This window comes from Falco punctatus (assembly GCF_963210335.1).
Source record: "Falco punctatus genome assembly, chromosome: 1".
NCBI lineage: Eukaryota > Metazoa > Chordata > Aves > Falconiformes > Falconidae > Falco > Falco punctatus.
Genome location: NC_137580.1, coordinates 73,726,582 through 73,751,932, shown reverse-complemented (window position 1 = coordinate 73,751,932; position 25,351 = coordinate 73,726,582). Strand labels below are relative to the sequence as shown.

At 38.6% G+C, this 25,351-nt stretch overlaps 1 protein-coding gene across 3 annotated transcripts in view; it reads left to right on the top strand.

The window, feature by feature from the left end:
- GRID2 (glutamate ionotropic receptor delta type subunit 2) overlaps window positions 1-25,351 on the top strand; it is a 790,688-nt gene that overhangs the window by 489,639 nt on the left and 275,698 nt on the right. For all 3 annotated transcript variants that reach the window (XR_013924346.1, XR_013924347.1, XM_080368765.1), the window contains exon 4: window positions 6,045-6,250. Coding sequence is in view for 1 of the 3 variants with exons in the window: in XM_080368765.1 (XP_080224891.1) it covers window positions 6,045-6,250 (206 nt within the window). In the remaining 2 variants the exon portion in view is untranslated. The remainder of the gene's footprint in view (window positions 1-6,044; window positions 6,251-25,351) is intronic.

Below are 25,351 nucleotides of genomic sequence, written 5' to 3'. Positions count from 1 at the left end.
CTGAAATTGTCCTTCTGCATTGGAACAGAGATAGCAAAGGGAAGTGACACAGGGCCAGAGAGAGCAAAGAAGTGAGAGGAACATCTGATCCAGTGACTAAAATAATACCTTGTGGAAGAACCATGTTTTATTTTTTGTCTTAAAATCAAGACATGGAAGTCAGGGATCTTCTTATATACAGTGTAGAGACCTCAATGAAAAGAGAGCAAAGACAGTTTCTTCTATATCTGGTGACAAGGAAAGCCACAGATTTTAAATCCTCCTGATCTTCTGAAAATACTGACTTCTTTTCCCTGTCACCTGGCTGGGCACATTTTCTGCCACAGAACAACTGAGCTTTCCATTAAATAGTGCTATTGTTTGTGTTAGGTGAGGTCTGACTGTGCTCCTGCCAGGCTGGTCATTTAAGGTGATTTAGATATAGGAGCTGTAGTCTGTGAAGTGCGCTTAACTCTGCACTGAGCATGCTCTGTAACACCATGTAAGATACCTGTTTGTTGCAGTTTCTCCAGTATCAAAAATATTATTCAATGAAAAGACAATGTGAGTTTAGGTGCTTGCACTTGATTTGACTTATACTTTATTTTCTAAGTTCTTTCTTAGGACAGGTCCGTAGTAACTGACTCAGTGACAACAAGTCTGTGGTAAGGCTGGCACCTGAATTCAGATCTTGTCATGAGTGGTGTTACGCTGAGTTAACTCCATTTGAATATAATCAGGCAGATCCTCAGAGTTTAGGAGGCCATGGGCCTTGCGGTTGCCCATGCAGGATGCTCTACACATAAAATTTAGCTGTAGCTGCAGCTAGTCTAGTGTGTCCAGTGCTGGACCTTCTGTGCACCAGCAGTGCAGAGCATAAGACCTTCCTATGGATGTCTGCCTTGTGGTGGCATGGTTATGTATGGGTAGACAGGGAAGGTAATTTCCAAGAGTCCTTGATAAATTTTGCTTGCCTTCCTCTTTGTTTATTAGACTTTCCAAGCTGACTTCACAATATCTTAAATCAGCTACAAGTTTGGTGAAAAGAGAATGTTTGGTAATATCTCTTTTAAATTTCCAGCCTGGCTTAACCCTACATCTGATGCAGAGTATTTGACTGCAGAATGATTCTATGTTCTTGTGCATGAATGTGTAGAGTGGAAGTGATGGCTATACGGTGAAAAAACAGAAAATGTAATGCTAACTAATAGTGACACGGAGTCAGGAGAGGAGATAGCAGCTTTGGCTCTTGCATTGGTTTGTCTCTATGTGGTAACTTTGGCTTTTATCAGTAAGGAGGATAATTAATATTGGTGATAATGGGCAGCTCTTCTGCATTTCTGGAAATTGCTGTAACTCATCTGATTTAAATTAAAAATAGAAATGCGTCTTCCGGCTGGGCAACAGGTTGGCTAGCAAATTCAGGGCAAGAAACACCTGTGTTCCAGACATGAACAGTCCTGTGTCTCCGCAGCAGAGCCATCTGTACCACAGGTTGCTTGCCAGATTTTTCTGCAGAAGGAGTTTACGTATTAGAAAGATTATTCCAGAGTGCAGTGTGGATATGTGCCACTTTGAGACAATCCACGCAGGAAAGATAATGCTGCCCATTCAGTGGCAGCATCTGTTCTTTGGCATATGCTTTGAATATGATCATTGCTAGTGACTTGCTGCTGAAATATTGGAAGCACCATCATTATTTAAATAGCATTTAAATAGCAGGGGTTTTTTATGTGCTCTCTGCTGTTTCATAGCAGCAGGTGAGCATCACCAATGCCTCCATTCTTCTACTGGGTAAACTGAGGTATAAGCAAAGTCTGTATTTATTTCCTGCCCACAGCTTTTTGTTGTATCAATGCCAAAGGCAGAATTAGTAAAGAAGTTTTATGAATCCTGCTTTGGTATCTTTTCCGTTAGAATCATGCTGTTCTTCCAAAAGTGTATCACATAGATACGATACTGTTGGTACGGTCACCTAATAAATGTAGAACTGTAGAATAATACTGGACCTCTGTGCCTTTTGTCCCTTCATTTGGTGAAGATTCAAGATAATTGTTTCGTTGTTTACATTTGCGGATATTCATGGCAAACAAAGCCATTTGATCCCATAATCTGGCTTCTGGGACAACACAGATTATACAGAATATCGGCTAATAACTCCAGTGTGTTTATAAATTCAGGTCAAGGGAGATTACATTCTTGTTTTGAAAGGACAAATAAAACTTTGTTTGGTGGTTCCTGCTTACCCTCTTCTGGTGTTGGAGAAGAATATATGGATTTATGCTATGGAACTTTAAAGGGTTCTTATAGCCTAAGTACCTTTTCCCCTTGATTGATAGTGTTCCCCCTATATTGATAGTGTATCTAGATCCTATCTTCATGTGTTCCTTGTACTTCAATAATTTTGACTCCAGCTGGGCAGTTTTCTTCAGTTTTTATTTCATTTGTCTGGACGTTGACTAACTCAGAGCGGGTGAGCATCAGGAACTTTAGAATGAAGGGGTTAAAGTGGAAAGTAGTTATTTTATTATTTGCATAAAACTAGATGTATTTGTAGCAGTTCAAGTAATCTTGTTGCTTCTTAAATTGATATTTAAAATGCCAAAAAAAAATAATTCTGACATCTCTGATTAGATTGAATTTAATTTTCCTGATTTAGATATTAAATAGAAGCTGTAATTAGTATCTGATTCTCTTATGGAAGTTTATTTTTAGGGTAAGCATGTATTTTATTCATGTTTAAACTATTCTTCAAGTGTTTAGTTGTGCTGGTATTTCAGCAGTGTCTGAAGAATGGGGTTGCAGTGCTGAATGCCTGAAATAGCCTAAATGCCTAAAATAATATTTCATTCCAATTCATGGTATTTTAGAGCTCTAGACAAGAGACCCAACTTGCTGATTGTCCAACTTCCAAGACTAACCCTGCTGAATTATTTTCATGGACTGTTTGATTGTAAACCGTTGTAATTTGAAGTATTTTGGTAATCTGGTGCTGGAGGAAGATGGCTATCTCTAATACTCTCTAATTAGTACATTTTTGCTGGGGAAGACAGGCAGAGCTTTTTTTCTAATGTAAAGACTGAATTTTGATTTCCATATGCAGCTGTTTGTGGCCAACAATAAGCAGATCAAGGTGTGAATGTCTAAGCCTCAGATCTTCTTGATAGGGCTGCTGGACTTCTGTAAAACTCAGAACTTCTTAGATAGCTTATTTTGCCATAACCTGAAGTCGAGCATCAAGATCACCTGTGTTTGTCAGAACCTCTAAACTTCAGAGTATGTTGAGCCCCCCAGAACTCTGAAATTATAGCTCAGTAAGAAGAGTATTCACTTGGCTTGGAAAAGAGGAAAACTTGAGTTATAGTTCTGATAGTTTTTCCCGCGAAGTCAACACAAAGACTTCTAGCTCAGGTATTTCCATCTCTTCCCTGAAGTCCCATTAGGTCTAGATGCTGGAGTATTCCTGCTAGGCTCCCTTGGGGCTGAGTAGCGTTCCTCTGCCACGGTTACCAGCCACACCTTAGTTGCATTGATCCTGCACTTTCACCATCATAGTTCCCATATTAAATCCACGTGTGAAATTTCCACAATATTTTCAAGGGTGTATCACACAGGTTTCTCTGTCATGTTGCTGATGTTTCGCTGAAGGGGAGTCACATAATTCTCCCCCTGCAGCGTGGACCTCTGGCCATGTTAGCCTCATGTTTGCAGGACTAACCACATCTGAGTGCTGGTAGCACTGCTTTCTTGATGGCTAGCAGAAGGTGCTGGTGTCTAGGCAGTTGGGGGGGGGGGGGGGGGGGAGCAGATTTTAGAAGACTTCCTCACAATATTTTTCTCAAAAGAAGTTATTTTCATTATTTCCTCTGGTCTTAAAATGAATTTCAGTTGCTCTAAAAGCCATCACTTGCCAGTGTACCCCTATGAAAAGGCAAATACTGCAATCCTGAATAAGTGAACAACAGTTCCTTTCTCCACTACGTTCTGTGGTTTGCCTTGGGGTTACCCTGAGCTGTTAGCACAATGTTGCCAGCATGGTGTCACTTGCACCATTTGCAAAACAGACCATCCTAAGGGCCAGCCAAGAGCCCTTTCCTGGTAGTTTATGGCTGTCCATGTAACATCTCTAGAATTTAGTCTGTCATGCTCAGGCATCCCTCCAGTCTGCTTTCAGTCTGGTTTTCCAGCCTTTTCCTGGCTTCTTGCATCACATGCAAACTGTATCTAAGGTGTTTGCAGTATATGAATGCTTTTGAGATTTTTCATCCCATATTTACTCATCCCATGCTAGGATTACCTAAAGCCTTCCCCCACACACCCCACCTCCAACCTTTCCCACCTCCTTCTGCATAGGAAGGGCAGGGAGTAGGGGAAGATGATAGGTGGTGATGAAAGATCTCAGAGTAGCCAAGCAGTTGTGAAAATCTAATTGGAAGCTTTCTCAAATATAAGATGTTCCCTGAAGACCGATGCATGATCAGTCTTTGGCCTCAGGTCTGACCATTCCCCTGGAAAACGAGTGATCAGGACAAGGAACTAACAGAGCACCAGAGGTGTAGGAGTGAAGCACAGCAGGAACTGCAATCCCCCATGAATGGGATTGAGCACCACCCACCTAGGGCAGACCAGATTTAGTATTTTAATGAGAGAAATATTTTTTGTGGGTTTTGACCACAAATTCCCTCCTAAACCTGAGGAACAATTATTTTCAAATAAACATTTCTTCAGAAATTCCTTTTTCTGTTGAGTTAATAGTTTCCTTATTTCCTTTCTCCTTTGTTTTCCTTTTCCATCACTAGTGTCTGTTTTGTTGTCTCTAAGGTCTTGTCTTGATCCTCTAAATGAGATCAGATGAGTGTGCAGGAGGCTGGTGTGCCAGCAGGGAAAGAAGGATGTCCTGCTGAACATCCTCTGGGAGAGAAGGTCTAAGAGACTGCCAGGTAGAAAAGTCTCATGAGGGAACTGGTGACTTAGCTCCAGAAAAAAGATTGAGAAACTGCAGTGGTGAGTAAGGGTCAGACAGTGAGGACTCATTGAGACTGGAGGGATTTTCCTGATGTCCGGGAGACCCTGCTCTGGCTTACAAAGTCATTAAATGATTTTAAATATTAAGCTTAAAGTTTTAGATAAAACCACTTTAAAAAAGAAGGGGGAAAAATCAAACGAGCTTTTTGTTCACTCTTGTGGAATTCAGTACTGGAAAAGGCCTTTCAAAAGCTTGGATTGGCTTGAGGTAGCTTCGCAATGTGAGATTACCCAGCCTTTTTTGTTTAGAAAACATTAAAGATGTTAAAAGGTAGGTGGTGAACAGAGTGACTGCTTTGCTGATCAATTTTTCCTTTCCAAGTAGTATTTAACAAAGGATTTACTCAGAGTGAGTCAGAAAGCTCTACTAGGGCAGTTTCCTACGGAAGAACTTGTTAAAATTCAGCCAGTAGCAACAATATCAGATGAAAGCAGGCAGTACCATTGCAACTGTAGATCTGGCTTGTGCTTTGTTTTGAAGGAAATAAATAGCTATGCAATTTAGAACAACATTAAGACTTTCTGATAAGTGAACAGCTCAAGCTTGACTTAGATACATTAAGCTACATAATCTTGCAGTAGATAACATAATTTTGAGTCCTGCAAAAGGAAATTATTTGCTTCCTACCTTTTTCTCCCTCTGTTGCCCTCATACAACCTTCACTCAAGAGAAGCATAGTGTTCCAGTCATAGCTTCACTGCTTTTTATGGATTTTAGTGTGAAAGTGCTTTAAGAAAAATAAGGAACAAGTGTGATGATTGAATGACCAAATTAGGAAAGTTGCTAGAAATGTTTTTACATTTGTTTTCTAGTGGTTCTTTTGGACAGTAGCTGATACATAGCTATTCTCTCCTCTGTTTAAGTATTTCAAGAAATGCCATGAACATAGGTCAGGAAGATATCCAATTAATATTAAGTGAAAGCCCACAGGGGTATACCTGGCACTGAACAAAACACTTCCGTGAAAGGAATTGAACAGTTATTTGGGTCTTTTTTCTACTTACCAATTAAAATCTTATTTGGCTTGTGATTTTCCTAGATATCCGTGGAATACAAGAGTTTTTGGACAAAGTGTCTCAACAGGGAATGGATGTAGCACTGCAGAAAGTAGAAAACAACATCAATAAAATGATCACAGGGCTCTTTGCCACTATGCGAATAGAAGAACTGAACCGCTATCGGGATACTCTGAGACGGGCTATTCTTATAATGAACCCCTCAACAGCCAAATCATTCATAACAGAGGTATGTGTTTATCACTGGTAACTTCTTATTTTGTTGTCCAAGACTGCAGCTGTTTGTCAAAAGATTTATCTTATTTGACTTCATAAAAACAATCAAACAAAAAAAAACCCTAGAACCCCAATTAAAAATTTAAATATTCTCTCTTCAAAGATCATCGTGCACAAGGGTGTTTTTTCATGCTCATAAATGTGCATACAGAACAGTATAACTACATTCTGTGTAAGCAAAAGCATTTGGGAAATATGCAGAAGAATTAGCCATTAAACTTCTGTTTGAAGCTTGTGGCTATTGTATGGCTATTTCCATGCTCATTGTGTCTCTCACTAAAAAATCTTTATAACCAACAATTTTATTTAGTTATATGTAATGTGTATTTGTTGATAAAATGTGTTTACCTGATTGGCATTTATTTTTGGTATAAAATAGTATTTAATAATGATCTGTCGTGTACTACTGAGTAGTAAGGTAAAGGAATTTATGAAGGCTTGGATCTGAATGAAGAATTTAAGAGGATAGGCTAAAGTTATGCTATGTATTTAAATAAAAACTGAATGCCTTTTGGGAACATTAGAATGAGGGTTCATTTTTTTTTCTTTGTAATTTTTTTTCTCTTTTTTTTTTTTTTTTTTTTTGGATAGGCATTCTGTTGTTCTCATTATACACTGAAGCTTGCTAATTCTGAGTAATGAGGTTTTGTTGCTCTATCCAAATGTCTACAGTGCTTTACAAGATGTAAACAATTTGTGGGCATGTTTTAGATTGTTCTGCACTGTTTTCATCACCCAAGTCACAAATGTTTTATTTTTCTTAAGTGGCATTGTAAGATATTTAACATTTCAACCTAAAAGCAGCAGGGTTCAGGGCTCTAACTATAATAACTCAGTGAAACAAAACTTCTGTATTGTTTCTAAAGAGAAACATTCTTTTGTTAAAAAATACACTTTCTTATAATTTACTTTTACACACACAAGCATAATAACAAAGTCAATGTCATCTTTTGAAGTTGCCATGTACATGTTGTCAAGAAAGTAAACAGTTTATTATAGTGTTCTCACTTTGGCATTAGCTGCTCAAAACCCAAACCAACCAAACCCCAAGAAAAAAGCAATTAAACCAAACCCACAATCCTCCTCTTCTCCCCAAAACAATGCAAAACCAAACACAAAACAAAATCTAGCAACAAAAGATTCCCAAAGTTCTTTCTTTCCCGGAGGCTATAAGACTAACAGGAAAGGTCATTATCACCTTTTGTGAGTTGGGTTCAAAGAGAGAGCCTCACATCGGGTGCTACCTTACAGGTTTTGCCAGCATAACAGCATTTATTTGGAGTTTAATGTGTGCCTAGTAAAACTGACAGCAGGACTCTCAATAGGAGAGTTACTCAAATAGAAGTATGATTACTGCTGTACTTTTTTTCTGTTGGTGGCAGGGAATGAACTGTATAACTGCGCTCCAACACTCGGTGTCCATGCAAGGAGAAATTTGCTGGGATAGCTTTGCCAGTGGATATTAAAAGCCGTTATTTCGCAGTTGAATCAGAAGCTGAACTGCGTGGTTAAAGAAGCTATAATGCCTATGGACTGCCAATGGGTTAAGATATTCCTGAACAATTCAAGTGTGGACATGCTTATTCCAGAGACTGTGCCTTGTGCATGACCAGTTTAACTTGAAAATTCAGTCTAACCTAGTAAATTTAGCATGTAAACCTTACTAAGCTAATAAGAAACAGCTACATATGCAGACAAGCCCTTGGGTTTTTTATGGCTTTCCTGATTTTAGCTGCATGGTTGGATTCAGCTTTAAGCCTCCCTCCCCAGACCTGAAATAGTCTCTGCTGCTTGGTCCTTCAGATGGCTGAGTTGGCTGAACCCCCTCATTGTTTAGCTGAGAATATTGTTCATTCACTCTGCAACAGCTGTAGTAAGCGCAGGCTTGATTACTATGCAAGTAACAAGTTTTCCAGGGTAAATAGTCAGACACTGGCCTGCGTAAACAGGCAGTCTGTAAATCGGAGGTTTCTTGTGGTAGAATTTCTTTCTTCTCTGAAATTCTTATTTTAAAGTAAGAATATTTTGGAGTTTAATTTCCTTTTTTTTTTTTTCTTTTTTAAAGCAGCATTGCTTTTCTGATGTTAGATCCCTTCTTTCTCTCCAGCTTTTCTATCTCTAGAGCTTGCACAGGTGAGATTTACACATACATACTCAAGAAAATGGAGATTAAGATGTAAATAAAGTGTTCTGGCTATGGAGATAAAACTCATCTTCTCTTTAACTATTATGTGTTAATTTTCCCTCTGTGGGGCATGAAAAGGCAGCAAGACTTGGAAGCAGGTATCACAGCATCTCTCCTTAATGTCTAAAGGATTAATGTAAAGTAAGAGGGAGGGGCCAGCCTAGTTCTCTAATGTCTTTCATTGCTTTGAGCAGGGGATGGAGGGGCAGAATGGAAAAAAATCTGCTAAAATAGTGACATTCAGTGTGGCTAAGTAGTGCAGTGGTATGGAGCTAGCAGAGACTGGGACCTCTCCCCATATCAGTTTCTGGCAGCATCTTGGTAAATCCTTAGCCAGGCATATATCGGTGAACTGAACTGAACATACATCGTTCAGTTTTTTTCAGTAGGATTAGGTCTTCCTGTACCCTTAAATAATCACCCAGGTCCCACAGGTGAAGTAAATTATTCCCACTGAAACTTTTTGTGGTTACTGGAAAGCACCTCAGAACCAACCATCTTGCATAAAAATTGCTATGCTACCTGACAGCACTGGTGACTGACATGAACTGTATGCCACTTGTTAGCTTTTTGTTTTGGGATGGGAGTTTTTTGCATGTGTTCTTCTGATTTGTGATGGACTTCCAGGATACGAAAATCCATACAAGAGAAAAGGAAAAGGAATAGGATGCCTTTGCCAGCTCAGCATGAGAGCAAAATTCCAGGGTCAAGTGGCAGAAAACAAAAGTAGAAAAAAGAGGAAAAATATCACCTGGTGCTTTAGCAAAAGAACAAGGATTCTTTGGACCAAGAAATTCTCTATCAGCATGTCAGCCGTGACAGGAAGGCATCTCCAAGCAACAGTAGGAGAGTTTTAGGGAAGGCAAGAGAGAAATCACCCCTGTGTTGAACCTGTTTTGGAAAGTCAGGGCTTCTAAAACCAAGTGTGAGAAGGCTGGGTAGGAGGAGGAACAGGCCAGGAAACTCAGGTTGCAACAGAGGTTCTGCGGATAACAAAGTCACTTTGAGACACAAGGCTTTAGGAAGCAAGCCAGGTGTCCTCAGTGACGCCAGAATGCTGTCAATATGTTTCTGCTTACAACATTATTTCCATTTAGCTAAGGAAACTACCTTATCAACTGTGTGCAGAAATATGACTGTGGTGTTCTGTGCAGAGTCCAGGACCTGATAAGACTTCAAGGGAGGGATGATGCAGCTGATTCATTTTTTTAGATATACAAGAAAATTATGTCTACTAGCGGAAGACTTTCATGGAAAATACAGTAAGCCATGGGTAAAAGAGCCCTAGCATCAGTTAGGGATTTTGCTGGAGTTTTGACAGGAAAGTTCTGGAAGACCTTGGTCTAGGAGATGAAGAAACTGCTACCTCCAGCTGTTAGTTCTTCCCCTTGACAGAGGGATTACCATCCCAGCAGTAAACTCAGCAGACGTGACCCTATACTTTGCTGCCCCTTACTAGGTCTCTTCTCTTGGTTCTGTTGCAGGAATAGTGACCTCTTACAGAAAGAGGTAAGAGCACATTTTAACTGCAGCAGTGAGATTCAGCAGTTTGTCTAAAACAAATTTCAGAGCACTGGAAACATGTATCAGTCAACAAAGCTGTTGTGAGAACACTTGACAACTCCAAACTGTCAATGTAGTGAGCATTGTCAGTTCTTAGATTGGAGAGGGTACTGCTCTTCAGCTCACTGTACACTGTATGTTTTGTGTAATTAAAAAATGCTAACTTATTATTATTCCAAAGGCTCCATTCTGAAATAAACTTGAAGCTACAAAGCCCCATAATATCAAGACTTCAAGCATGCAAGTTATTATGCTAGAGATATTGGAAATGTTCACTGTTAAACATATATTTGAAGTTGTTAAGCTCACATGCCTCACAGAACTGGGTTATAATTATTAAATATATATATTCAACTCAACAAAATTAGCAGCTGCCAAATCATAGAATTACAGAATTGAGTTCTAAGGGATCTCTGGAGATCGTGTAGTCCAACCCTCTGCAGAGCAGGTTGCATAGAATCGTGTCCAGGTGGGTTTTGAATGTCTACAGACAAGGAGACTCCACAGCCTCTCTGGGCAGCCTGTGCCAGGGCTCTGTCACCCTCAAAGTGAAGTTTCTGCTCATATTCAGATGGAAATTCTTGTGTTTTAGGAAGGATTGTAGCAATAAGTCCTGTGTGTATGCAGACATGCTTATTGTACCAACCTTTCTAGGTGCCTTTTTATTTGTCTATATTCATTTTCAAAGAAAATTAAAAATATGTAGCTTTTAGGCACTAGTACAATCTACTACACATTTTTTTTAAAAAGTAACATGTTGTGGTTTTTTTCCCTTAGACTTATGTGAGACAGTACTAAAATAAGGCTACCTTGGATGAAGACAAGCTACAATACTACTTTAATGAATAAAAACATTCTTTATAAATAAAATGTTAAAACAGACAGGGGAAATAGAATAAAACCTATAAAGGAAGTATAAAGGAGGAGCTCTTGCCATGTAGTGGGCAAGTGAAACAGAGATAGAAAAGTTAATGTTTAAGGAGAAAATGTAATTTTAAAATACCTTCTACTATTGAACTTTCACTGTGTTTTTTCTAAAGGTTATTGTGAATAGAACGAGAAGTAGTATTTATTCTGTGAAACGAGATTATTCCTGGTGGCAAGTTGGGTTTTATTATATTTGATTATTATTCCTCTGTTGAAAATAATAGGTAATTTAAAACATAAGTATCAGGGAAAAATACAGTTTTTTCATATAGTGACATAGTTGTTATTGTACCAGATTTCAGCTTTAGATTTGATGCTGCAGCAGATCACAGGTCGTTTAGATCTAAAGACACAGGTTTGCCTTTAGTGTTACACAGTACTCTGAATAGGCTTGTTTAAACAGGTTATTTGCTGTGAATTAGGAAAGTTTATTCAGCTTTTTTTCCAGAAAGTTTTTTCAGCCTTTGTGTGTCCAAAGTTCATGGAAGCTCTTTTTTTATTATTTTTTTATTATTTTTTACCTTATTTTGTGGTGCTGTGCTTACAGGTTTTACATGTATCCTAAGGAATGTTACAATAACATTTAGCTGGTTTGTTCTTCTTTTTCTTTTCATTAAGATGGGATAATTTTCTTTATTTAGTCAAAAGCATGGTATTCAGGCATGAGGTGAAGTAAATGCAGCTGAAAATAGGAGTTAAGAATCTAATGCACTTGGGTGCTACTTCCGCTGAAACCTGTGACAGAAATTCTGTAGTTTCTGGTGGGAGCAGATAGCAGTGTGTTTTGCTCAGGTGTAGACAGATAATACACATAACAGGGAGAGGTGGAAGACTCCAGATAGGCATCAAGTCCACATAATCAGCTCTGGAGAAGACATTCCCATCTAATGAATTCCTTAAGTGCGTTTGCTAGGTGGTACCTTGCCTCTATTTGTGGCACAGCTGAGTTTGTAGCTCAGCTATTAGCTACTGTTTTCCATAGCTGCATCTTTAAAATCTTGTAAATCTGAGCTTTTGATCTTCTGTCATAAAATATGCTAGTTTGCCTTTTACGTGTGTGCCATGGGCTGCCAGTCTCAGGTCTTAGCATCAAATTGGGATTTAGGAAAGCTAGATTCTCTTCTGCTGTGCATGTGCTATGTGACTTCTGAATGTATTACTGAGTCACATGTCTTCACTTGACAAAAAGAGTAATGCCTGCCTACCTGTGTATAGTGCATAAGAGCTAAATAGAAACATTTTTGTGTGTACATCCATATGTTTTCTGCAAAAGTAAAAGCGTATTCATCTACCATCTCTAAAACCCACTCTGGATTTTATTTTTTTAAATGAGCTTTACTGTCTGACGACCACCTTCTTTTCAAGGCAACACAGAGATAGCAGAAGAAAGGATTTGTCAGTTGAATTCAGCAGTGATGAAGTGATCCAGTGATAGACTGGAAAATCATCCGCAGGTCTCATGGGAAGCCTGTTGGATTTCCCATTAGGCTGAGGGGTGACTTGATGGTTTATCACTTTAGTATGTATGTCATAATTTTCTGGGTACTATTGAATATAGTAGTAGCTAATAGCTGGTAGGTAGTTGATGCTAATAATAGTGGAAAGGGTAATTTTTCCATCATGCAGACATGAAGAATTATTTCCTTCAGAGTTTATCTTTGTGAGTTTATTCACAATCTCCAGGAATCTTTAAACAATCGTGCTGTCGTGGTTTAACCCAAGCCAGCAACCAAGTACCAGGCAACCACTCGCTCACTCACACCCTAGAGGAATGGGGAGGAGTTTTGAGAAAAAAAGTAAAACTTGTGTGTTGAGGTAAGAACAATTTAATAATTGAGATACAGTAAAATATTATAATAACAATAATAATAATAATGGTGAGAAGGGGAGAGAGAGGAATAAGATCCAAAAGGGAAAGAGAAGTAACGCACAATACAGTTACTTACCACCACCTGATCAATGCTCAGCCAGTCCCCAAGCAGCAGTCAGCAGACCCCAGCCAGCTCCCCCCAGTTTATATACTCATCATGACATTCTATGGTATGGAATAGCCCTTTGGCTAGTTTGGGTCAGCTGTCCTGGCTGTGTCCCCTCCCAGTTTCTTGAGCCCCTCCAGCCTTCTGGATGGGAAAGCCTGAGACACTAAAGAGTCCTTGACTTAGTATAAACATTAGTTAGCAACAACCAAAACCATCAGCGTGTTATCAATATTATTCTCATACTTGATCCAAAACACAGCATCGTACCAGCTACTAAGAAGAAAATAACCCTGTTGCAGCTGAAAGCAGGACATCTGTTTACATAAAATGCAAGTCTGAAGTCTCTAAAGGCAAAAACTGATGAAGCAGGGGCAGTGATGAAGGTGAAGAATCAGCAGTAGACATATGAACTTGCCTACTGCTACTTTTATCTCCTTTTCTTACCATTTTATCATAAGTGTATACGTTGGTTACACTCAAATTTGTCCAGGAGAGATGGTCTCGAGAGGCTAAAATCAGAACTTGCAATGTCAGTGACTGTTTGCTCTAATCTTTAAGGTCATCTTCTTCACCTTTTTTTTTTTTTTTTTTTAAGAGTAAGCTTTTTAGACCTGCACTCTCCTGTAGAGCGTACTTGCCTTTTTTGAGTCTGTTCTCCTATGTCATAGTCTGTGGTGGAATAAATCCCATTCAGCATGCTCTGCTGTAATATGCTGTTGTTAATGACAATCTAATGAACTACATCTTTTTTTTATTTTCTCCTGTGTTAAACACTGAATTTGTAGCTGCAAACCGAGCTAGAGGCTTAAAGGATTTTTTACTTCATAACGTCTTCCAAATCTGTAGTAAAGGGATGTTCAGAAAACATATTCAGAATGCTGAATAAGTTGAAACTTTCATCCTTGACACGTAGCAGAAAAGTCTCTTTGCTGACTTTTTTTTGTAACCTGCAAGAAGGGGAAATGGAGATCTTGGTGGAGTCTAGGCTTTATCTTTCAGCTAAAATCTGATAAAGTTCCTGGATTTATCATTTAGTCTAACTCCTTGACGTTTTGTGCTCTTGCAGCCTTGAGTACAGGCCATCCAGCTGATGGCTGAATGATTGGATGTGAAAATTCCTGTTATTTTTCAATGCTTGATGAACAAAGTGATGTTAGTATAGATTTTACATGCACTTGTTGAACATAGGGCAAAGGTTCAAAGATAAAACATTTTAGTTACAGAAAAATGAAAGAGGAAAGTAAGTCTCACTGGTGAAATAAATCGGCTTCAAAGAGATTTGTATTATGTGCATCGTTACTGTGACTGTAACCTAAAGCAATCCTTCCTGGTCCTGTATTTTCAGGTAGGTATCAGGAGGAGAGTAAAATTCAGGTTCACAGTGTAGTGTTGGTGTTCTTGGGGCAGAATGCAGTGCTCACTGTAGCTAAAGTGGTTTATTTTAGTATCTAAAAGGAAGAAGAAACATTATGGGAAATCTATCCCAACACAAATGGTCTAGCCCTAGAAAAACAGGAGCTGGTGGCCATCAGCAGGTCCTTTGTACTGGTATGAATTTTAAAACTAGGGCTGTACTTTGTTTTTCCTGACAATTAAGGTTGGCACACTTGTGTTGGCTGCATGTTGGTTTTGGTTTTTAATTAAGGTTGCTAATAACAGCAGCTGAGGAAAAGCAGGATACGGGCATGCTCATCTTACTATCAACCATGCCTCATATGCTTGCGATGTGAAAAGTGAGACAAAAGCCTGCCTGATATTACAGGTCTGGTGGGATCAATATATCCTGTGGATGGTACCATAGTTGTCTATGCGTTTCATCCTTCACAGTGGTGGTGGTGGTATAAGGAGATTGTCATTGAAGTTTGTGTCCAAAGCCGATATGAACCAGAGCATTTGTGTATTTTGCAACAAAAGAAAACCACAGCATATCTGTGCATTTTTCTCCTTTCTGGGTTTTCTTCTTTTTGTCTTCATTGTGTTTAGTGATGTGTTATTTATTATAGATGGATATTCAGATGATGCTCGTTTCTAGCTGATGCCAGAGGGCAGCACAATTCTGAGATGTGATCCAAGTCTATTTCTCTGGTGTCAACAGCAAAATCTGTAGCGTATTATTTTGTTCATAAAACCAAAACTTACTTTGTTAATAAAAAATGTCTATACAGTTACTATATTGATGTATGCATGACTATGCATAACTATAATTGCTCTGTCTTGTCATCAGTACAGAAGATAGTACAGTGCTATCATATTTTTTTGTAGTTCTACAAGTTTTTCATCATGTAGTATAATGAAACAAGAAAAATACCTTACTTTGACCAGTATTCTGGATTTGAACCTGCTCTCCTCTTTGAATTTTGGAACTAATGAGCTTGTAGATCTCTTCTTCTATTCTTAATTCTCTTTCTATTCCAACCTGTAACATGGAATGCTGATTCATGACTAAGTACAACTCTTTAGTTTCATAAGTAATTTATTGCAAATGTTTATAAAAACAATAGTTAAACTGCGAGTGTGTTTGAGAGAAGAGGAGGAGCTTTAGTGATTAAGTACTGCGTAGATGATGTACTACGTACTTTATGAGAAACTTACAATATTTGCTGTTGTGCAGACAACTGTTTATGCTTTCCTATAAATTTCTTCCTGTTACTCTACATGGCTTTTAATGACTCAGTCATTGACATTCTCTTCCTCAGGATCTTGCTAGGTATGCTGTTTTCTGGACTGAAATAACTGACAGGCTGACTTCCCATGATCTTTAAGGATGTAATAATTCTTTTCTTCTTCTACTTGTGTTGGCTGTTCTTTCTTCTGCTTTCTTAAATTGCTATCATAGTTAATTGTATTGTCCTGTTGTTACACCAGCAATTTTAACTGGATCTGATAGTCTTGGTTACTGCTTATCCTTCCTCCCTGCTTTTATAGCTTTACTATAAACACCTCCGTGTTTTCCTCTTGAGACGCAAATGTCTTCCTATAGGGAGCAAATTGCTTCAACCAGCCAAACAGAATAAGTAAATAAATATAAAGCACTTCAATGAAACAAAGCTATTATATACACATTGGCAGGGACAGTCTGTGTATTAAAGTATGGATTTTCCACAGAACTGAGGGTGGCTGATTCACGTAGGTGTTATAAAAGCCCCCTCTGAATATCTGCAAAACTAATATGCAATTGACTGACACAGGATGGGTGTCTTTTTGAAATAAAATGACAGCTAGAGAGGATTAACTTAAACTGGAGATAAGATCTGACAAAACTATTTCAAATCCAATTCTTCCTCCAAAGTCATGTTGCCTGATTGGCAGAACTGTTCTGCCTCCTTCCTTCCCAGCAGTAAACAGAAGTATAGCCAGTGCTTTAGCTTACCTAGGTATCCCTGAAATGTAACCAATTTCTTATACAATGAAAATTCAGTATTGAATGTTTCTAAACCTGAAGCACAATTAATTAACTCAGAATCAATTAATATCTAAATCGTTTTGTCAGTCTGTTAGATTGAAATGAAAAGAACCACTAGTCATCATTTCTTCTGTTTTAAAAAACATTCCCAGTGGCACTGATGAAGCCATTTCATTAGTTTGCTCTAAGATAAAGATAGTTTATGCTCTATGACCTCTTTCATAGTGTTTGAAGGTAGTTTGCTTATGAAATGTAGCTGAGCAGAGTCTCCCATGTTTCCTCTCCTTTTTTCAGTATGCATGTTGTAGTTGTATTCTGGCTGTGACAGTTTTGGTATTTAATCTTTGTGTCAACTTCAATTCTTTCTTTTCAAATTTATTCAACCAAATTGGATAATTATCTGCCAATTAATACAAATACTTAATACACCATTAGAAACAATTGCTATAATGATGGGTACCTTAAGTTTCAGCTTGCTTTTGTGGACACTTCATAATCAACAGTATTACTTTTGAAGACTGTTATAAAATAATTTCTTCTATATTGGAAGTATCTAGCAGTCAGTAGCTGACTTTGTCATCTCCACAGAGTGTAAGGAGTTGTGGACCGCTGATATCAAGAGCTGATTTTAGCTTTAGGCAATATTAGTTTCTCACCTCCCCACGTGATTTTTCCCTGGTTAGGACTTGTATTATTTAGTTTATTTATAAATGGTTTCAAAATATTTGGGGGGGGGTGGGGGTGGGGGTGGGGGGGGGGGGTGGGTGTCCTGCATGCTCTCATTTCAAATGGAAAATTAATTGTTGTGATTCATCTCAGAATTTCCATGAATGATAATAACAGCTGCTTTTGCTGGTTGTGAGAATAGATGCAAAAAGTATCCTTTTTATTTTGTTAAAACCTGTTATCTATGGGTTTTTTATGTCATCCATACTAGGGTCCCTATGTTTTAGTAAGAGCCCCATGCTTCCTTGGAGGGTTATTCATTTTATCTCTACTTACAAGTGACTAGCCAGTCAGCACTGCTGAAGCTTTTGATAAACCCAAATTCTGCAGTGAAAAAAACATAGACCTCTCTAATTATTGCTCATGGAAAAGTAATTATACAAGTACTAAGATGTGTGTTAGGCAAACTTGTTTTGGGAGTGTTGGTAACATTAAGCATTCTGAGACCAGATTCTGTGGTGCAATCTGACAGAATATTTGTCCTCTGATGAATGAAAAATGCATGGTGACATGAAAAAGTAGCTAGTACATAATGTGGTGTTACCTCTTCAGGATTCTCTAGGACAGAACTTGCCACAAATGATGAGTGCTCTTCTTTGGAATTAAGATTGCATCCTTTTTGCTGCTGGCGTGTTCAGTGGTGAGCCATCAGTTAGCTCTGGCACTAGTTGTGATACCAATGAACCTGAACCTTGAAGAGGTGGTCAATGTGGGTTGGACTAGATGATTGTTAAAGGTCCCTTCTAACCCAAACCACTCTGCGATTCTATAATTTTCTGAAACCAAGTCTGAAAAGTGATACCATACTCCAGACTGTTGGGGCTTCTTGAAATATAATCTTGAGAACCACATGAGATTTGCTAAGGAAGGAAATCAATGTTTATCTTAAGATAGATAAATATTTTTATCTTACGGAAGTTCCTGTATTTCAGAGCAAATAACATAAACTCCTACTGCTACTCATTCATTTTCAGCTCAAATTAATTTTAAAAAGCAATGGCTGGACATGAAAACACTAGGAGAAAGAAAAAGAGGAAAGGGAAATTTGCAAGATTATACTGTTGGCCTGCTGGGTTAAAAGAGGAAAGTAGTTGGTTTTGTTCAGTCCTTTGTGAGTTATCTGGCTTCTGAACCGGCATTACTGAGGAGTTAGATGGACACAAATTCAGAAGAGATTAAATGAAGAGATAATTTTTTGTCAGCTTTCTTTAGGAATTCAGTAAATGAAGTAGCCTTAAAGTGGTTTCATAAAACATTCATTTAGTTATAGAGGCACCAGAGCAGGGACTCCTTTAAACTCCTCCTCAGGTACTTGGGAGACAGGTCACAATAAGACCTTCAGGCAGTGCCAGCTTGACTTAGCTTAGGGAAGTACACTGATACCCATCGTGTAACTAAGCATTTCTTTGTGGGATTATAGCAGGGAAAAAATGCCAGAAGTTATTACATATGTTATTTGCCATTTTTTGTATTGAATAAGAAGTGAGATGTGCTGAGGGGAAGTATGAGAAGGAAAAGGGAAAGTGAAGTGCATGAATCAAGCTTTCTCTAGTTTTAATCAACCAATGATGAAAGCAACTTCCCACAAGCTCTAATTTAAACTGGGACTTTCAAAAACAACATACTTGGCATTTTGAGATGCTCTGAGGAATGAAAGCTTTTCATGTGGGATCTGTTTAAAACAGAGTTCACATTTGAATTGTCTGCATGTATATGAACAAAGAGAGCATCCTGAAAGCCCTTGCAGCTTTCAGAGTGTTGTGGTTTAACCCCAGCCGTCAACCAAATACCACACAGCCACTTGCTCACTCCCCCTCACCCAGAGCGATGGGGAGGACAATCGGAAAGTAATGTAAAACTCGGGGGCTGAGATAAGAACAATTTAATAGGTAAAGCAAAAGCCATCATGCAAGCAAAGCAAAGAATTCATTCACCACTTCCCATGGGCAGGCAGGTGTTTGGCCATCCCCAGGAAGGCAGGGCTCCGTCATGTGTAATAGTTACTCGGGAAGACAAACACCATAATGACAGATGTCTTCATCTTCCTCCTTCTTCCCCCAGTTTATATGCTCAACATGACGTCATATGGTATGGAACACCTCTTTGTCTAGCTTAGGTCACCTGTCCTGGCTGTGTCCCCTCCCAATTTCCTGTGCCCCTCCAGCCCTCTCGCTGGCAGGGCCCAAGAAACCAAAAAAGTCCTTGATTTAATATAAACATCACCCAGCAACAACTAAAAACATCAGTGTCCCATCAACATTGTTCTCACATCAGAGCTAAAACACAGCACTGTACTAACTACTAAGAAGAAAATTAACTCTACCCCAGCTGAAACCAAGACACAGAGATGGATATGTTTTCCATAAATAAGCACTGTAGTACTGAAATTTTCCTCTCTCAGGAGAGAGGGTTTGTTGGGCCTACAGAATTCCTGCTTCACAGACAGCCTTGCAGCTGGGTCCTATGGAGTCTTCAGCATCCCCAGGTGATAACATGGAAAGATATGCTCTGTGGAAGCCTCAGGGTACTTTGGGTCATAACTTTTCCAGGTGCTTTGATGTTCTGTCAACGGCAAAGTATAACTTTCCATCTCTTTACCTGTTCAAACTGATATGAGCTCTTCAAACCTGAGCTGTACAGTAGCTCCTAGTCCCCTTCAGAGTGTGATTCAATGTGTCAGTCCAGCCATAGACCATTCTGTGGTTTATAAAATATTTGAGTCATTTTTGCCTTCTCAGTGAAGATCTGGTTCTCTGAATGCTCTGGTGGTTTGGTCTCAGGTGAAGTTAGATGTAGCCTGGAGGGTAGGTGATGTGTGCTCAGCTCTTTACCAATGTGGTTGTCTGTCAGACTCTAAATTGGACAACTTCGAAAAACCAGTGTGTGATAAATATCAGCCAGGTTTGAACTGTGCTCCTTGGAGCTAAAAGCATTAACTAGAGTTGGAAAAGCTGAGTCACAGAGCCTTTCTGTATTTTGCAGATCAGCAAAGAGAAGAGCCTGCAAAACACACCTACCAGCTGGTTAAAATTTACAGTTAAAATGTGTAAATTAAAGCACACTTCATATCCCCTGTTAGTTCTTTGGCACATCCTCATAGTAGCAATATAAATATGGATCTGATTTGTGCTTAGTTGATTTTTTAATATTTTTTGTACAGTTTGCCATAATTTTAGGAGGTGGAAATTAATAATTATAAAATAAAAACATGTTTTATTTATATACTGTTTCACATATATTTGTCTAACACATGTATAAGCCAAAAAGTGTATTTGTAATGCAGAAATCATGCCAGCAGTATGCTGCTGTTGAAAACACTATTTAATGAATAAGGCCTGTTGTTTATGTTCTGTAAATGAGTTAAATGTTGGAAAAACTTCATTGACTTTAAGAGCTCAGATCCTGACTGAAGCCAGCTAAGTGTTCTTTTCCATGAGAAAATTTAAGTTTCTTATGATCTGTGGTTCCAAGATTGTCAGGCAGACTACCTGATAGCCTTGGCTCTGAAATCTCTTTCATAGAATTTAAAAATTATTCCAAGGTGGAATAAAACCAAATTTTCAAATATCGACATCCTCTGCAGAGTTACATGACATTTTTCATGCTGCTTTTCTCCTGACTAGGTTTCAAGTTTACTTCCAAGCCTAGCGCTTTACATTTCAGCCTGGTGTATTGAGGTCATGGGTCTTTCATTACAGAGAGAACACTACTGTCTTTGCTCTTAAGGCATTCATATTGGGCCATTTAAGAATCCATTTTGTCAGCTGCTAAGTTTGGGCTGAAAGTACTTTTTCATTGTCCATTTCATCAATCTTCATTTAAATCTTATTTAGATAGTGGCTTCCAGCCTGCCATTACTGAGGATCCTAATTAGGATTGCAACAGTGAATCCAAGTAGACTATCAAACTAGTGCTCAAAGAGGACACAGAATGCTACATGCTGTCTTTGAACTAGTTGGCAGACTTAGGCTAAAGTGCAGCTGGGTCCACCACACGCACGTTGAACAAGAGAGGAGGCAGAACAGGGTGAGAGATCCCATAGCGTACTGCCACTTTCCCATCCCAGCTGTCTGATCAGTCCTAAAGAGTGTGAAAATACAAACCCCTCATGCTATATTCTCTACGTTTGCCATTTCCCATGGAGATGAACCATGGGAAACTTGGTGAACCATGTCAAGATTGCTGACAGATCCAGAAATCAGTGCCATTATCTGACTTCTGTCCATTATCAGTGAGAAATGATCAACTGAAGAAAAAAATAAAAGTGCCTTTTTAGGCCTGAGGTCTAAAGTAAACTGATAGTTAGAAGAAAGGATCTGGTTTCTTACAGCTATTTTGCCATAAGAAAACTTACATGTAATATATGTACTAATAGTACAGAAGTTCAGTGAAAGAACTAGTAATGAAATGGAGGGTGAAATCTGATAACTTACAGATGCGTTTATTTGTGCTATATTATTTTTTTTTCTAGTCTGGAGATCTGAGAGAGACGAGTTGAGATTTAATTTCAGAAAACAGTATTAAGAACATATGAAATCAACTGAATGCTTATTTTAATCCAAAATCAAAAATTAATCTCCCATTGTCATTTCTGTTCGCTGTATTTGTTATATCAAACAGCCAAAGCAGAGACTTCACAGTATATTGTCTGTCTATCAGCACAGTGGTTTTCCCTAGGGTATAAATGTTAGTGTTACCTCAAGAAATTTTTTGTTAAGCTTGTACAATACTAAAAAGATATATATAAGCAAGGTTTTTTGATACTTCTAATGTACATTACAAAAAATAGGGATAAAAAATGTGTCTCAATTGCATAATGCTTTCCCTTGGGAGAAGAGGAATAAAGGCAGAGAATTCCTCGGGGAGAAATTATTGGAGCTGTTTTCAGTTTTGACAAACATTTTGTTTGGATTTTAAAATAAGTTTGACAGGATTAAATTTAAGTTCAAATATGCATGTATGTAGTAAGAGTGTGAAATACAGTTTTAAGCCTGATGCAAATGTGCATCCCCTCGTAGGGCTTGGAAGTAATATTGCTCGATGTGAAAAGTTACTTTTCTGTTGAGGTACTCTGTTGCAGAAACACTTAAGTGGAAAGAGTCAATGAAAGGCAAGGAAAATTAATGATTGTTGAGGACCAATTTAAGTGAAGATTCAAAATAAATGTATTTCCATAGTTTGCGTACATTATGAACACCTGATGTAGTTTATATTTCAATGCAATTTGTATAGTTTCCATTGTAGAGCATTTTCTTCTTTTGTATATATTTATCTCCTTTTAATGTCTTACTGTAGTGATTTTTTCCTTTACCACAATATATCTGAAATTTCTTTAATGTTTAGCCTGGTAAATCTTACATTGAGCAAGATTTTCAAGATGCCCTGTACATGGATTGTTACTTAAAATTGGGTAGATCACTTAATCATTCTTGTCTTGTTAACTTCCTAAGATTTGCATGGAAACATACGTATAATATGGCTATGGTCTTGTTCCTTTTGTTTTAAAGAAGTTTTTTGTCACCTCCTTTTTTAGGAATACAAGTTTGTCTGTCTGCATCTCTCTGGAATCACATGCGGTCTCTCAGTCTTAAGTGATTACTGCTAGATTCCATACTGCTTTGGATGGGTCCCTTTCTGTGCATGACTGCCTTCTCTTCCTTTGTCACTGGTGTCCATATGGAGCACAGCTAATGGCTCACTCCCTTTGTGGGGCCTACTGCATAGTTTCAGAGGGAAAATAAGCATGCAACTCACACTTATTTTATATCTGACAATAAGATTTTCTGTAATCTGTGCCTTCTGATCAGACGACATCCTGCTTTTCGTGGGGTGTCTGAGTTATATCCTCCTTTGTGTTATGATCTGGTGGTATTCACACCAAGTCCCATATGTGGGTTTGGTTTTGGTTTTTTTTTATCTTGCCAGAGTTAATGCCCTGATGACTTGAGATGCCCTTCCTCCTTTAGTAGCACCCAGTCTGCTAGGGTGGAGATATGACTGCTTTATGATGTTTCTACTTCATCTTTTTTATTTTAACCAGTTAATCTGACCTCAAGACAGAGCGCTTGGAATTTGAAGATGGTGAGCTGTCTGCCTTCTGCATACATTTCTTGCTTGCCTGAAGCAATCACACCTACTGCACTCAGTAGGACTAAACTAGGACTTTTAGCTCCTGGTTTCTTGAAAATTTTGGTTTTATTTGTTTGAGCCACCTATTAAATTTGATGCTTGTTTTCATATTCCTCAAGTGTCAGGGTGGAGAACCTTGATACCTCCTCACAACTCATAGCTCAGCTTCCATTGCAGCCTGCTTCTCCTTTATCGTGTTGACTTGAGTTCATTCTGCAGTTTACTTAGTCCTGCACCTCTAGTTGCTCAAGGATTTAACTTCCTCTCCTGATGGGTTGTCATGGTTTAACCCCAGCTGGCAACTAAGCACCACACAGGCACTTGCTCACTCCCCCACAGTGGGATAGGAGAAACAACTGGAAGAATCAAAGTAAGAAAACTCATGGGTTGAGATAAAGACAGTTTAATAGGTAAAGCAAAAGCTGCACACACAAGCAAAGCAAAACAAGGAATTCATTCCCCACTCCCCATGGGCCGGCAGGTGTTCAGCCATCCCCAGGAAGGCAGGGCTCCATCATATGTAATGGTGACTTGGGAAGACAAACACCAGCACTCCAAACATCCCATCCCCCTCCCGCGCGCCCCCCCCCCCCCCCCCCCCCCTTCTTCCCCCAACTTTATATTCTAAAGATGATGTCATGTGGTATGGAATATCCCTTTGGTCAGTTGGGGTCAGCTGTCCTGGCTGTGTCCTCTCCCAACTTCTTGTGTGTCCCCAGATTCCACACTGGTGGGGTGGGTGAGAGGCAGAAAAAGCCTTGATGCTGTGCAAGCGCAGCTCAGTGATAACTGAAACATTCCTGTGTTACCCACACTGTTTTCAGCACAAATCCAAAACAGCCCTATACTAGCCACTATGAAGAAAATTAACTCTATCCCAGCCAAAACGAGCACGTGGGTTCTGCTAGTTTAATTCAATATTATGTGATATACAGAAATACCAGGTTTTCAGCAAGGACAGTTTCATCACTTTTGCCAGAAAACGCAGCACTTAGTGGTGAAAGTTTATTCTGAGGCAGAAGACAGTTGATCTATTTAAGACAAATGGAGTATTAGATGTTTTTTACAAGAGCATATTTCACACAAAAGCATATCTGAACAAATAAATACCTTTATTCTACTTTTCTGCAATTAATTTGTTTTTCACAAAAAGCCTTCCCTGATGCCTTTTATATGACCTATAACTGATTTTTCTGGTAGTGCTGATTTTTTCAGGGAGCTCATATCTCACATAACAGCTGTAGGGTGGATTTGTTTGACATAACCCATTGCTGTTATACCTGTCGTTTGATGTGTAGAATTTGATCCTTCTGTCACATTTCTGCACAAGGATGTTTCATTTATTTTACATTAGTATTACGTATTATGTTTTTCCATACTGGTAATTTGGTATGAAATGAAGTTCTCTGTTTAGTAACAGTAATAAAGGTGTAAATATATCTTTACATCATCCTTTCAGTATATGATAATTTTAAAATATGAAAAATTGCACTTGGAAAGGGAAGTTCTTTGTTTATTAAGACTTTGATGGTAATAGTTATTAGTCAACAAAATTTAACATCAGTAAGTCCTAGCTTCTCATATGTTACTATGGCCAGTTTTGTCAATCTAGTAGCTCTTAGTAACCCAAGCTTTCATTCTATGGATTACTCTCACAGTATGGATGCTGGTGATTTGCAATTGGGCATAATTATTTCCTGCCGTCTTCTCTATGTATGTAACGTCTGGAAAATTATGTTTGTGAACATTAATTCCAGATCTGCTCTCTGCTGCCGACTCACAGATTTACCCTCTCTCTGGATCTTCATTCAACTTAAACATGTTTCTTGTCTTCCAGACATCTGTTCAATGTCTAATCACCTACACTTAAGCAAGTTTTAATCTTCATTTGTTTACTCTAATCATTCTAGGCAAGCTGCTAGATTCTTATCCATCCGTTACAGCTCAGTTTTGCCCTTTCTCAGGATCTTCACATCTGTCCACTGTTTAAATATAGATAATTCTGTCTAGAAAAAGTAACTTTGAGGTGCAGACTTCCTCAAATGTGCACAGCTACAGTGTGTTCCTTGCAGTTGCAAAATTTCTTTGGTCTTGCTAAATACAATCTCACCCAGCTTTGAAGCTATTAAAAATATTGATGAA